Source organism: Penicillium solitum (genome assembly GCF_028829755.1).
Source record: "Penicillium solitum strain IBT 25940 chromosome Unknown utg000003l_segment0_segment0, whole genome shotgun sequence".
NCBI classification, from domain to species: Eukaryota; Fungi; Ascomycota; class Eurotiomycetes; order Eurotiales; family Aspergillaceae; genus Penicillium; species Penicillium solitum.
Window position 1 is genome coordinate 1,593,220 of NW_027072123.1, and position 14,342 is coordinate 1,607,561.

At 47.9% G+C, this 14,342-nt stretch overlaps 6 protein-coding genes across 6 annotated transcripts; 1 reads left to right on the forward strand and 5 right to left on the reverse strand.

Annotated features, from left to right (window-relative positions):
* Positions 1-182: 182 nt before the first annotated feature.
* Positions 183-2,786, reverse strand: N7455_004499 (Zn(II)2Cys6 transcription factor; the record flags this gene model as incomplete). The annotated part of the gene is made up of 4 exons (XM_040956728.2): positions 183-2,185; positions 2,293-2,348; positions 2,397-2,534; positions 2,584-2,786. The coding sequence occupies 4 exons, from the start codon at positions 2,784-2,786 to the stop codon at positions 183-185; spliced, it is 2,400 nt and encodes a 799-aa protein (XP_040812739.2).
* Positions 2,787-3,277: 491 nt separating this feature from the next.
* Positions 3,278-5,666, reverse strand: N7455_004500 (uncharacterized protein; the record flags this gene model as incomplete). Its single annotated transcript, XM_065604819.1, has 5 exons — positions 3,278-3,743; positions 3,797-4,085; positions 4,141-4,582; positions 4,647-5,437; positions 5,497-5,666. 5 exons carry the CDS (start codon positions 5,664-5,666, stop codon positions 3,369-3,371), a joined length of 2,067 nt encoding a protein of 688 aa, XP_065461719.1. The 3' UTR covers positions 3,278-3,368.
* Positions 5,667-6,065: 399 nt separating this feature from the next.
* On the reverse strand, positions 6,066-7,808 carry N7455_004501 (aminotransferase-like domain-containing protein; the record flags this gene model as incomplete). Its single annotated transcript, XM_040956801.2, has 3 exons — positions 6,066-6,335; positions 6,392-7,551; positions 7,646-7,808. The coding sequence occupies 3 exons, from the start codon at positions 7,806-7,808 to the stop codon at positions 6,066-6,068; spliced, it is 1,593 nt and encodes a 530-aa protein (XP_040812729.2).
* An 872-nt stretch (positions 7,809-8,680) lies between these two features.
* Positions 8,681-10,423, reverse strand: N7455_004502 (alpha-keto acid decarboxylase family protein; the record flags this gene model as incomplete). The annotated part of the gene is made up of 1 exon (XM_040956772.2): positions 8,681-10,423. One exon carries the CDS (start codon positions 10,421-10,423, stop codon positions 8,681-8,683), a length of 1,743 nt encoding a protein of 580 aa, XP_040812825.2.
* A 778-nt stretch (positions 10,424-11,201) lies between these two features.
* On the reverse strand, positions 11,202-12,146 carry N7455_004503 (amidohydrolase family protein; the record flags this gene model as incomplete). The annotated part of the gene is made up of 2 exons (XM_040956862.2): positions 11,202-12,035; positions 12,090-12,146. The coding sequence occupies 2 exons, from the start codon at positions 12,144-12,146 to the stop codon at positions 11,202-11,204; spliced, it is 891 nt and encodes a 296-aa protein (XP_040812804.2).
* A 680-nt stretch (positions 12,147-12,826) lies between these two features.
* On the forward strand, positions 12,827-13,177 carry N7455_004504 (uncharacterized protein; the record flags this gene model as incomplete). The annotated part of the gene is made up of 1 exon (XM_065604820.1): positions 12,827-13,177. One exon carries the CDS (start codon positions 12,827-12,829, stop codon positions 13,175-13,177), a length of 351 nt encoding a protein of 116 aa, XP_065461720.1.
* Between the last annotated feature and the right edge of the window lie 1,165 nt (positions 13,178-14,342).

The following is a 14,342-nucleotide window of genomic DNA, read 5'->3' on the forward strand; positions in this document are numbered from 1 at the left end:
GCAGAATAGGTGTTCGATTTTATGTAATCACTACCTTGCGACAGTATATTTTCTCTCTCCCGGTTAAAAATCTCTTGCGAGTACGCAATGTAAACCACTCGGGCACCCACAATAGCCTCATCGACCTTCAAAGATGGACGACCTAATTTAAGTCACATTTGGTGGTAGCAAAATTCTTCGGATCAGGCGTAGAAAATGTTAGAATCGTGTGAGAAGGATATGTCTTTGTCTGCCATCCCGCCAGCCAAATGCAAATAAATCTGTTCTTCTAGACCTTCTAGAGTATTATCTTGAGCACCCGTGTCATGATACTGCTCTTTCGGTTCAGGCCCTTCGTCATTGAACAAAAGCGTAGAAGGATCCAGTGTTCTGGGGGACAAAATATAGTCATTACGGGCTTGTTCGATACGGTTTGTCATGTTGGCCTCAGCCAGGCCTTTCAGGGGACGAAGCTCGGCAGCGAACAAACCTCTGAGGCTAGCAGGGAAGTCTCCATCCTCGGCTAACCTCCCCTTTCGGAGACTGAGGTCCAGTACCAACGTCAAACGGAGATATGAGCTTGGCTGAAAGACGAGAATATCAGTCCAATGGATGCCGGTTCCATCGGTTCTCAGACTTGGCTCATCAAGCTGAGCGAGATTCACGATGTGACGGAGAATGTCAGTCACCCAGTCCACTCCATCGTACTGGGACTGGTATGTCTTCATGACCTGGACGAGAACATTGAGCTGGTCCTGCTTTTCACCAGATGGTATATTGGTGTTCGCTGGCACACGGTCGACCCGAGGGGCTAGGTTGGTGTCTAGTATATGAAGAATAAGTGGGAGGGCTGTGCAACCAATAGCCGAGACAGGTAGCCACCGGTCAAGTCCCCGGCTAACGAGTTCTTTGTGGCACTGAGTCAGGCAGAAGGCGGCATCTTCCAACTCCTGTCGAGACTTCACGATGGTTGAGAGGTTTTGGCAAAGTGCTGCGTTCACATGAGAATGCCTTTGCAACATGTCCACGTGGAGCACCTCGTAATGGCTCAACACAACACGTGATGTGTGGTAATACATGAGCATAAGGTTGGTATAGAGGATGAGAGATGAATGATATTTGTCTGTGTCGGGTTCCGGACGAATTGATGAATGGGTGTTGGGTGCGGGGAATGGCAAGGGAAGCCGAGGGACGGCAGATTTGTACCATCGCTCTAATGCCGACTTGCACTCCCAAAGTTGACTGGTGTTGGAAAGCGTCTTATCATGGCTCACGGCTTGCCCCTCGTTCAACGGGAAAGCAAGTGTAAGAATATCTGTGAGCGTGATATTGAGTTGCATCCACTGAGCTAAAACATCGGCTAGTCCCCTCTTGGTTGCAGAGTCATACACCCTCGACCGTTCAAACTCTTCCGCAAGGTCTGCAGCGCATAGATAATGGGAAGCAAAGTCGAAGTGAAGTTTTGTGATTTGAATCGGGCGCTTCATGAGAAGTCCTGTAGAACGATCCCGGATGATACAGCACCACCATACTCTTTTCAATATGTTTCGCTGTTCAGGTGGAATGGACGTTGCGGGGATTGATGCGTAAAGGTGCGCCTCAGCAATTTTGGCGTTTTCGATGGCGATACTGAGCCACGATATGTTAGGCTTTCTGGAAGCGGAAAGGCATGCGAAGCTGAGGAGAAGGCTTGCCTGGGCAGTTGAAACTGGACAGGATTCGGACCCGAGGTCATACAAAAGCTTAGCATGACGATAATATGCAGCTCTCATAACCCGTATGCTGGGAAAGCCAAGCGAGTGAACCGTAGATGCAGATAGAAAGTTGCACGATGCAAATAACATAGCCTGGAACACCAATAATGAAATCGGCTTTGTGGGTGGATCATCGGCAGAATGAAAATAAACGTCCCAGAAATCGCCTTCATTCATAAGCGGCAGAATTGGGTGTACATGAAGAAAGTATTGTTGGACCAACTCGTACAACAGATCTCGCGTGGGAACCCGCAGGCAGCCTTGAAGCTCCAGAAAGTTGAGGTCGTGTGGGGGAATGTTGCGAATATTGTTAATAACGAGGAATGGGTAGTGGAAGTAGAGAATATCAGGGGAATGTGTAGGATTCCTGGCATGGATCCGGACATTATCAACGCAACTGGACGGATGGCCAGGTGTGGTGAGGTTTTCAGAGCTCGGGCGTTTATTTGGTCCTATATCAAGGTAATTAGCCGACTGCTTGCCATCACATGAGGGGATATATTTTCATATAATATCAACCAACCAGGCACAGTATCCTAGGGAGGGATACGGAACATACCACTAACATGGCCATCAAGGATATCCTTTATCCATTCAAAGCTGTCATGATTTTCCCTGCTCGTTCAGTTAGTCTCATTCATTGAGGATAAAGATGTTTCTTACGTGGAGTCCGGCCGATCTCGCGCCATCCATTCCCAGTCTTGTTCAACCGCGTCCGTGTCAGGGACACGTGGCATGCCCGGTAAGCCAGGGGTCGGTGAATACACATCAACATCACGTGTATTGGGTTCAACTCGGACACTGTTATATGAGCGCGGGTTGATAGCATCCGAGTACGTCTCCAGCTTACAGTTTCGATGGGCGGGCGTTGACAATACATGTCGCACCATCAAGAGAGCAATTCATACACGGAGAGCCCCGAATTGAAACATCGCACCGCACCTTGCGTACGTGACAGGATTGACACGCCTTGCGTGCTCTCTTGCGGATCCTGGTTGGGGGTGGCATGGAATTAGAATCTAGCCCAGGATTTGATATCTTGACAGGGTTCATGGGAATTGGTTGGATGTAGCGTGCTTATTGGTGGACTTTATTCAATCGATTTTGACCCACGTCGGCGATATGAAATGTCTGCCGATGCATAGGATGTGAATCAAGGATCAAAGGAGGTCAAAGTATTGGGGAAATGCGGGGTTGGTGACGAACGCTCTGGGGCTGCGGGGACTAACGAAGTCTATTTTGACCCTCGGCAAATACTGTTGGTCACGAGACTAGGCCACCCTAGCAGGGTAAATATAGACTATCCTGTTCACAAATATACAGACCGATTATCACAAAAGGAATTTGGTTCTAGCATTCTAGCGGTTTTCTTGGCATCAGGTCCAAGTTTGCCGCAATCTTTAGTGAGTATCCGCCCAGTCAAATCCGAGGCATCAGGCGGAATGGCAGTGCATTGTAGCGGTAGTAGCCTAAGACTTTCCTTTTAACCAAAAACAATGGCTATATTGGGACTAATAAGACACGTTTACAGAACTCGAAATGAGACTCGGTTGCCAAACAGTGACGCGGCAGTGCCCCAGGGCACAAATGGTTTAACGGTCAATCCGGTGCAACTTTCATCTGCCTGGTTAACGATCAACCAGTTAAAGTTGGATGTTCTGCCAAATTAGCCCAAAAGTCCATCTCGAATTCCCAAGGCTGTGAGTCAATGAATGCATTCCAGTCTTCCGTAAGATCAGTGTTCTCGTTCTGATGTGAACTGCAGAGTTCGGTATGTGGTTTCCATGCAGTCAGAGAATCCAGCAAGCTCCGAATAGTTTGAGTAGCGCGAGTAAAAAGGGCAAAGTTTGGCTCCCCCGCTTGTATCCATGCGCCTATAGAGATCTCTGCAACAAGTGTACTTAAATCTTGTAACATCTTCGACCGTGGAAATGGTGTACAACCAGCACTTATCGGATGCAAAAGGGCCAATGAAACAATTCCTGCGGCAGGAAGGCCGTATTGTGCAACCTATTATCTGATAAGAAGGTGAAGCCAACAGAGATTGCGTGTGATACACTCACTTTCCAAATCAGAGATGTTCCGGAATTTACCAAACGATCACGGAGAATGATTACTTCCACTGTTATGGAAAGCATCTCGCCTGCAACCTCAAGAAGAAACTGGTCTAGTTCCGATGCTCTCTTTTGTGAGACTAGCCCATGTAGAAGGAGAATGTGTAAATAATCGAGCCTAGTTCCGGCAAGGAAGTCCCGTTCAAACGGGCTCCAATCACAATCCTTCAGGCTGGTAGCGAGACGAAAGTGAGCTGGAAGCTCCTGCCATTGGGTAACAACACGTGATCGAAGTTCACTTTCAAATCAGCATAATGGGTAGAGTAGAGTTTGCAAAGAATCGATTTGCTGACCTTATCCTTTCTGTTTCATTGAGGTGGCGCTTACGGAACATCAACAATACTTCCTCCTTCAGCGACGCAAACAAGGCCGAGCAACGTGTATCTGCAGTGTAGTTGATAGGTTCGGGGTTGTCTTGAGTTCTGCTGCTGGTCCCCCAGTTGACATTCGAAAGGGATGATTGAGTCAGGTTGTTAAAGCCCGCGGTATATTCGTCATTTCGTGCCTCTAGGTGGGTCGGGAGCTGGAAGAAACAATATTCCTTGACGATTCGTGGCGGTCGTCCAAGAAATATTGCCAAACTTTTATCGGCGGCGTAAATACGCGCGAAACACGCCCTCCGCAACTCGGCGAGGAAGATGGGAATGTTATGCATACCCTCATCGATTTTCTCATGGTATCCTAGGGCAAAGAGGGAGCTCGCGACGTCTCCCATCCTTCGCCATGAGTGGTAGCCTTGGTCTAAATTTTAGCTCTCCCGAACGTGAACTTGCAACATATAAAGCGTGGAGTAACTGACTCTGATCTCCATCGACTTGGGAGTGCACTATAAAGTTTTCGTACTGCAGAACAAGTTGTAGATCGTTCAAGCAATCGAGGGCAAGACAGGTCTCCAAACAAAAGTCTCCAATAAGAGATAAGGTTTTGGTAAGCTCGCGACGCTGCCGATCAGTTGCGAATAGTGCCGGAAAAGAGCAAGTGTCCAAAGTGGCTCGTGCTGCAGCTGTAAGGAAAATTCCCAGGGCCTCCAGTCGTAAATTCTCCCCGAGAATCTGACTCAGAAATAACTCAAAGCTTGAGTCCTGCTGTACGACAACTGGCTTCTGCGTGCTTTCCAAGAGAAGTCTTACCCGCTGACGGGCATCAATTCTATAATCTGAGATATTCCACGGAGGTCTTGGGTGGTTGCTCCAATCTGCGACAGCCTTTAGAGATTGGGGTACGAATGGCGCAGCCAAGGGGAGATTGACACCCCTATCAAGCCAAGATCGTACCAAAGATGAAAGTTTAGGTATGTCCAGCTGATCCAAGTGACTTAATGCGAACAAACCCTTCTCCAAGAGGGTCAAGTCCTGGATGGAATCGGTTAGAACAGGGGAAATAGACGGGGCAGGTTGCTGCACATCATGCTGAGGTGCCGCGGCATGCGCTGTCGTTGATGAAAAGACCTGGTTGAAAATAGTGGAATGACTTGACATTCCAAGATAACCAGGGTTCGGATAGTGACGCGGCAGGGATGAAGCGTTTGAATTTTCTTCGTCTGGGGAGCTGACTGGTAGTGACCCAGCCATATTTTCTGATAGTGCCTCCCTAAAAGATGGATTTTAGCGCTGAGGTACCGCCATACGTGTCAGACTAGTACGACTCACACTGACCCATCGCCTCTGTTGATCTTGTTTCTTCTCCGGAATGGGCGGGCTCTGTATATGCATAAGTCATTTTGCCCCCGATGCTGGCACCGGGAGCATGTAGGCCGCTGATGGTCACAGGCCAACTTTGCCCGCCGACATGGATCGCACGCGACGGATCTAACAGTCATCTTCAAGGCACACACACGTTCAATCTACGAAAAGCCGGGGTAATAAAAAAAGGGGGAAACTCTTTACCCGGCTCCTCGATACAGCGGAAGCTCATGGTGCGAGTGTGAGGGCGTGGGCGCGTGGGCGCGCGGGCGCCCGATGTCGTTGGATTAGTCATGTTTGGGGACGGCCCCGGGGCGGGCGGGTAGACGAGGGCACCCTCGGGGCCGGGCCTCTGGGGTGGATACCATATGCTAGTGCAATTCGATTTTGGAACAAATATATTTTAAGAGAGAAAGCTTCGGTGAGGAATCGTGGAGATTGTATTTATATACCTAGATATGTACATTCCTCTTCATACTACAACCTTGGCGTTGATACACCTCATCCCGTTGTCGGCGGATTCGGTGCAAAGTTATTCATTCGACTGTATCCAACAGGCGGAAACATATTTTCAAAGCTTCCCCAAAGCGCATCACAGCCTGCTCAATTTGTTCTAATGATGCTGCTGCGAACGTTGTCCTATAAAAGACTTCATTGCAAGTGGAGTCTCCTGTCGCCCAAAACCAACTGCCACAGGCAACGAGCGCTCCATTTGAGATGGCTTTGAGCCAAATATCCTCCTCGATCTGCCGGGCAGATTTAATTTTTGCATTGGGGTGTTTTGTCCAATCTACTGCCAGCCATTGCTACCAGAGAATATTAGTATACTCGGTGAATCAGGAAAGAGAGATGGTGAGCTTACAAACATGCCAGCCTGAGCAGGCTCCCAACTGGTAATTGTACGCGGTAGATAGCGCTCGCAAGCCCGTATCATGAAATCTCGCCGATATGTGTATTCGTTGCGAATGTGCGTAAGCCATTCCAAATATCCGGCGTGTCCCCAGTGCTCATCTAGAAGTTTGAACAGCGCCAGCTGACTCAAGCCACCAGGGCCTTGAGTTGAAACGTCGGCGTGGTTTTTGTATTGCTCAATGACCTGCTGCGGCGCGGTGAGCCATCCCAACCGGACTCCTGGGCTGACTACCTTGCTAAAGGAGTCCATGCGAACCACCCGCCCATCGGTATCCATGGAAAGATACGACGGTACGAGGACCTTAAGCAGCTCTGCTGGTGACTGGGGACCTAGTCCCGTTGGGCCTTGGGTTTTTGCCGGCGAGTAAGCATTCATCTGCAGAAAGTAGTATGGGTCATCTTCCAAAATGATGAGGTCGTGTTCTTGGGCAATGCGGTAAATGTCTCGGCGACGTTCCAGGCTCTGTGTTGCGCCCGTCGGATTCTGGCCCGTGGGGATTGAGTATAGTAGGAAAGGTTTCCGGGAATTTCCGTGCGCCTTCGGATCCCATTCCTCAAGTATCTGAGAGAGGCTGTCCGGTAGCATGCCTTCATTGTCCATTTTCACGCCTGTAAACTTGACACCCATCGGTTTTGCCGTTTCTATCGCTGACGCGAAGGTGTACTCGTCCGACAAAACGTAGTCTCCAGGCTGAGTAAACATTCGCAAGGCCATATCCAAGGCCGATGTGTTCCCGACCGTCATTGTACACTGCCAATCAGCGTAAGGCGGGTCGTGTACTATCTCCGAGTGCTCTGTAATCCATCGTAGAAACTGGGCTGACCCGCTTCCTTGGCTGTAATTCAAGGCCACAGAAAGGTCGTAAATGCTACGACCTTGGGTGATATCACCCTTGGAAGCGTTCAAGGGAGCATTTGCGCCGTTCAAATCAACGGTCTTTGAATTTTGCTTTCCGGGTGAAGAGACGGTCAAAGATAGGCTTTCGAATGGGAAGTAATCACTCAGAGGGAGGCCCCCTCCCAAGGAGATCATACCGGGGGTTTTGAGGTGTTTGAAGGCGTTTTTAAGGGTCGATCCCGTCCGACTCGTAGACTCCGAACTAAGATAATCTGCATAGGTCTCTCAGCAACTTACATAAAAATCGTCGCATTCTGTCCCGGGTGAAGTATCGACAGCACTAGGAAGGAAGGGGAGGTCACTCACGATTCCATTCTCGAGCAGTAGGCTTGTCCTGCTGCCTTCTGGTCTTGAATTGTTCGCTAGTGCAGGGAGCTGCCACTGCCCATTGTGAGGGATCGACCGCCTTGCGCTTCGGTTGAAGGTTCAGGAGTTCGTCAACTTCGCTAGATGCTTGGCGGGTAGACATTTTGAAAGTCGGCTTGGGCCGAGCAGTGCAAACTTGGCTGTAGGGGTCGAAAATAAGCCGATCAGATTTTCCTTGCAGAAATATCACTTGACAATGCTTACCATATATAAGATACCACTCATGAAATGTGCATATGTAGATTGTAGCAAGTATCAATGTACGGGATATCGGAGTGCGCGTCGGCATTAGGTGGGTCTAGCATACCGATCGGACTTGAGTGGGGCCGATCAACGTGGATGCCCCACAAGGCTCCGACACTGTCGGTACGAAGTTCATAGCGGTTACAAAAGGAAGACGCTGGAGATTGCGTGCAAACACATCTTTCCGCTTTTCGGCCCAGGAGTATCTTTGGTGCACCTACGGAGTACAATGGAGCCGGCTCCGTGGTGTGGAGCTACTTTGACCGGGGAGGAGTCCGACCTAGTCGATATGAAGTAGGCGATTAACCGGTTAACCTAGCTCGAAGGCAAGTCAGCTGGAGAAAATACTAGCCTCTTGTTATCGGAGAGTGCCAATTCATTGAACGTCTATGTACTATTACAAGGACAGTAACAGCAGGCATGCACAGCACTTCTCTCTTGGTAAATTAATCACCTCCCTTAACACCTTTTTATCTTATTTCCCTTCTCGGGTTACTCTAAGCAAGATCGTGTCAATGTCCAAACAATTGCACATATAGTATTTCATTTTGTTCTACCTTTACCAAGTATAACGGACAATCCGTAAATGGGGCAATATTTACTTCAATGGTAAAATTCTAACCTATTCCCACACTCATTCAATTCATAAAAATTGTTATCTGCAACTTATCCTTGGGCAAATCAAGTTGTCAACCCGTTTTGTGGCGACAAGACCAGAGCAAAAAGAGTAACCTATAGCTGCCCACTATTTCGTTTCTTCAGGTACTCAACGAATTTGCTCAGAGATTCTGGTGAATCATCCATGCTTAACGATATCTCCACAATGGTTAGCCCCTTCCCTTCCTTGATATCAGGTCGCTGTAGGATAGTCTGCAGCTCGCCCCAGTTCTGAGCGGATTCAGTTCGGATAGGGTATGCGGCATCATCATTGAGAGCCCCAAAATAGCAAGGTGCTTGGAGATTCCTCCACGGTTGAACATCATTGTAGCTTTCTGAGAAGCCATGGATGATTCGTTCGATTGTGTAGCCATTGTTGTTTAGCACAAACATTACCACATCAAGCTTATTCCTGATAATGTCGCTGATAGCCTGAGCGGTCATCTGAAGGCTTCCATCGCCTTCAAACAGGATCGTTCGGCCGGGGGGGCGTGTGCCACCCTTAACCATTTCTCTCTGTGCTAGAGCAGCTCCTTGGCAGGCACCAAGCATATATCCAATCGATAACCAAATTGAAGAGTTAATCAATGTCGTTCCCTCCGGAAGATCGAAGCTCTGACCGCCATATGATGCAGTACCAGTCTCGGTCATGACAATGTCTCCTGGTTGAATGAACCGAGACATACGAAGCCAAAGGGAATACTGGTCTATCAATGCAGTATCAAGAGCTTCGGGAAAGCTCTTCAGCATCTCACGTGGGAGAAAGGGGTCTTCGGGATACGGCTCTGTGGTAGGGAGGTCCAGGCCGTTCAGGCAACGCAATAATTTCGAGAGTACGGTATTGATGGAGACCAGGCGGGCATTGACAGTCACCGAGCCTGTGGTGTCTAAGGATACTGAGTACTTGTCGAATGTCACCGTCGCTCCAGGCTGTGGCTGAGCAGTGAAGCCAAATGTGTTGACCTCAGATCCAAGCACTCCGAAGCGGAGAACCAGATCGCATCCTTGAACCCATGACTGATAGACCGCCCCACCCGCCGATCCGAGATAGACTCCGTGGAAGTTGGGTACGTTTTCATCAACGATGCTCTTGCCGAATGGCGTCGTGAGAGTAGGAAAGCCTGTGAGCTTGACCAAGGCGTTGATATGGTCTCTGACACCAAACCTAGCGGTAAATCCGTCGACCAGGATTAAAGGCCGCTTGCAGCTTTGGATACGAGAAACAAGAGAGTCGACGATTTTGTCTTCGAAAGCTTCATCATACGCAGAGATCGAAAGGTCAATTGGGAACTGTGGCACTGGCACCTTAGCCCGGACCATATCGGTAGGTATTTCGATGTATACCGGGCGACTTTGTTGGAGACATTCCTTCAGCGTGGCATCAATCAGCTGGGGAGCGGTCGCGGCATCCACAAGATTGGCTTGCGCACATGTGACACCTTTATACATATCCGCAAAAACCCTGAAGTTGCCATCCCCCAGACTGTGGTGCAAACAGGCGCCTGATTCCTGGGCAGCTCGCGGCGGTGTACCAACGATATGCACCACGGGCGCTTTTTCAGAATAGGCTGCGCCAATAGCGTTGATAGCTGAAAGCTCTCCAACACCAAAGGAGGTGATCAAGGCGCCAATCCCTTTGATTCGGGCGTAGCCATCTGCAGCGTATCCAGCACACAACTCATTGGCATTACCAACCCAGTGGAGACCTGCCGGCTCGAGGTAATCCAAGACAGTAAGGTTGTAGTCGCCAGGAACGCCATGAATAGAGCTAACGCCCAGTTGGACAAGCCTTCGAAACAAATACTCTCCTAGATCCATTGGGGTGCTGCGAAAGTGTAGTGTGTTAGGCTAAATCACAATGCTTAAGATACTTTGTTGCACTTACTCTAAAAGGATATGCGCACAGTTTGCACGAATATCAAACGTATATTGTAATGTATAGCAAAATGAACTTTGATGATATTGTTGAAAAAGGCACTGGTTATTGTATTATAAAAGAGGAGATGACTAGCAGGTGAACTATAATAAACATTCTAGATGGAGGATTCTGTAAAGCGTATCCACATCACTCCGATCAACGACGATCGGTCCGCCGTGGGGGCGATTGGTATGCCGAGGGCAGCCGCTGACTTCTTAGACCTTGAACCCATTTTTTGATTCGATGCCAAAGGAGATAGTATCTTGATTTGTGGCTGGTAGCTCGGTTTAGGCGGTCAGTTCTCCCCAGCAAGGTCTTTTCACAAAGTTCCTAGCGCTTTAAGTAAAAGTTCCACGAAAAGCCCAAGTCAGTTCCCAAATGGCCCGCAACTTCACACAACTTCAACAGGCATACATATTTGCTAGCTCTAGATAAATATGTAGAAACATTATAGTGTGTTTTTGGGTCTAGAGGAAACGGATGGCAAAATCTCCGAATGAACTCCTTGCGGGGGAGAGAAAATACGCAGGACACAGCTTTACATACATACAAAGAAGGCATTGAATGTTCTGACAGTTGTATTATGAAGGAGACAAACTCCCCGAAGTATATGTTTACTAGCTATTCCGGTTTTCCCCTGATTTGCTACATAGTACCAAATACCCATCCGAATAGTGATCAAAGATTCGATCGGGGTCCTTCCAGGTGTGTCTCCGGCAGTTTCAAAACTCGGAGTGCATTTCCACCCATAAAGCCTTTCACCACACTGTCTCTGAAGCCACCCTTGGTCCCCACTAGGTGGGTATTGACTTTATCAACGCAGCCCTTCCATCCCAACTGCGGAAAGTTTGTTCCAAACATCACTTTGTCCTTGCCCGTGGTGTTGGCGAACGTGATAAACTCCGGGGCGTAATATTTTGGGGACCATGCGCTCGTGTCTATATAGACATTTTTGTGCTTCCAAGCAACTGCCGTAGTCTCCGCGGCCCAAGGATATCCGATATGGCCCATGATGATCTTCAAGTCCGGGAATTTCAGCGCAATAGTATCGATGTACGGGATCGGACGCCCGACCTCACTTGGACAGGCAGGTGCGGTATGGCCGACTTGGGTCAGAAACGGAACGTCAAGCTCGATGCACTTGACGAAAAGAGGCCAATAGTGCGGGTCAGTTGGGGGTAGGTTCCATAGCCAAGGCACCACCCTCAACCCGACAAACCCCTCGGTTCGAACGTAATGTTCTAGTTCTTTGACAGCCTCGACGGGATTGTGGAGATCAACAGCAGCTAGACCAAAGATTCGCTTCGGGTAGGCGCGAGTGTACTGGGCGACCTCTTCATTGGAAAATATCATCTTCCCCGGGCGACTCCATGCGGATAAACAAATATGGGAAACTCCCGCTTCGTCCATCAACGCGATGACCTCTTCGGGCGATCGCTTCTTGTCAGCGACCTCTGGGTCGGAGTGACTGTACGCGAAGAGACGAGCAACTTCAGGGATTGCCGCTCCCAGCTAAATTCTATGTCAGTGATGCAACTATACAATGGTGAGGCAAGTTATACTTACTCCAGGAAGGTTCGCCCACACGTCAACAATGGGGTATTGGATAGATTTCGGTGCCATAGTGTCGCGCGTGTGCCTTGTGAGCGTATTGAATCTTAACAAAAATTGGATTTGTATGGTTACTTGTCAAATGGTAACTTGACTAGTCTTATACTCGGTTATAAATTCACTTCTTACGTTAAATAGCTAATACCAACTCCCAAATGAGCCGAGGGGATGCTACTAGCTACGGTTATTTCGGTTATTTCGGCTGGCTGGCTGGGCACTCGATCCTAGCCAATTGTCCGACACTTGTGGAACTTCACCCCGAGGTTAATTTGATTTCTCCAACTTTTCCCCACGCCGATTTAATGCTAAGCAAAATATAAAAATAGAGAGATGCCCAAGAACATGAAATACTCATTGGTTGAAGATAATACGTGCTAAGCATGCGCATTTTTCATCGAATATGCCATCGTCAGAGACTATTCGAATGAATTGGCCAGACATCTGCCCGATCCCCCCCCCTCCGTTAGGAATTCCGGAACTACACGTCTTATTCCAACAAGAGCTGGCTTACTTGTTCAGTTTTATTTTTCAACGTGCGCTCTACATTTGTGGTCCATCGCTGCTCTGGGGAGGGGTTGAGAAATTCGAGAGTATTGTTCTAAAACAATAAGTTATACTTCGCTATAGGTAAAACGCTGCGGTCTGTTTCCCGATTTGCATAGATTCGTATTTCGCATGTGGGAAATTGCTAGATGCCATATTTTTATTGCTCGCGCACCCAGGCCCATGGGCATGATGTGTGCACCGAGATCACCGGAACCCACGGAAAGTTGATGGTCAATGTCGTTCCGCAGCAAAATAATGTTGTCCTTGCCGACAAGCTTGGCATGAGACACGAGGTTCAGCTGGAGTATTGGCAACGATTCGAGGATGCGTTTGCGTTGGAGGCCAATGAGTTTGTCGAAGCTATTGTCAAAAACAAGGAGCTCCCTCTTAAGCTTGAAACTGGAATCACTGTTATGAAGATTGGACAGGCCCTGCAGAAAGCCCTGTTGACTGGGGAAGTTACAAGATTCAATGAGAGCGGGGAAATATTGAACTAGGATATTCTGGTATATAGCGGTGTGGATAAGTTTTCGTCTAGTAAAACAAAGTACTTGGAAACAAACACTTGCTGTCACACACTCTCTGTAATTTTTTCGACTTATTTATCAAGGTGAATTAGAAACGGAAATGGTAGTTGACGGCATCAGAGATTTGCCACCGCGAACTTTTGTTTTTAAATTGCACAAGAACAGTCGGCCGCTTATGCGGCCTTGTCACGTTTTTTTAGGTGCTCTCTTAGATGCTATTTTTTGATTCCTTTTTATGTGTATATGACGACGGTAAAAAAACATACTTTGCGCAAGAGGTTTTTGTATGTATAACCTTTGATGTCAGCTCAACAGGATGAGCCGATATTCAATTTGCTTGTCGGTAGGTTGTAAGGTGTATATATTACTTCATTGATTGACCATTGCATACCTCATTCTTTTGGATTGGTACAAACAAGTTGACATTCGAACGTGATCATTTATAGATTATATATCTCTTTCATACGAAGATATATATCATGAGTACCAACCGCAACCTTGTGCGTTTCTCACTACTTATAACAAATAAATACAATAGGAAGCTTTATGTACTATGCATACCATAAGATATAGTAATATAGCGTATGAACATGATTCGAATCGGGTGTGATATTGTACAAAACTGGTCTTGGAAATCACGTGACTGTATATTTTCGGGGGTTCAACTTTAGGAATTGGCCGCGTGAGGGGTTAGGTATTATAATTGAACTGCAGGGTGCAAATTTGAAGGCCTCAGACAGAATGAGCAAATACTTTCTTTTCAATTCCTTCTATTAAAGATGACGCAAAGTACCACATGCCAATGTGGACATAAACGCTGCATCGGCGGGCGTGGATACCCAACACGGGAATTTACATGTGGGGTAATCAAGCCTAACTGTATAAGGAAGGTGGCGCCGCCATATCTTCTAACGGTCTGAACCTCCAATTTACTCGAATATTCGCTGTAACCCTTTTCTGGACCTAAGAGATTTCGTGAGATATGTCAACGCGCAGTTCATTGGCCAAGACACCTTGCTCGAGTTGCCGCGGTAATAATCCCTGTGGTTATTATGGTCCTAATCTTCGCTAATATGTGGTACAGCTAGGCATCAGAAATGTACGATACCCAGACAGAAAAACACTGTAGTGCCCC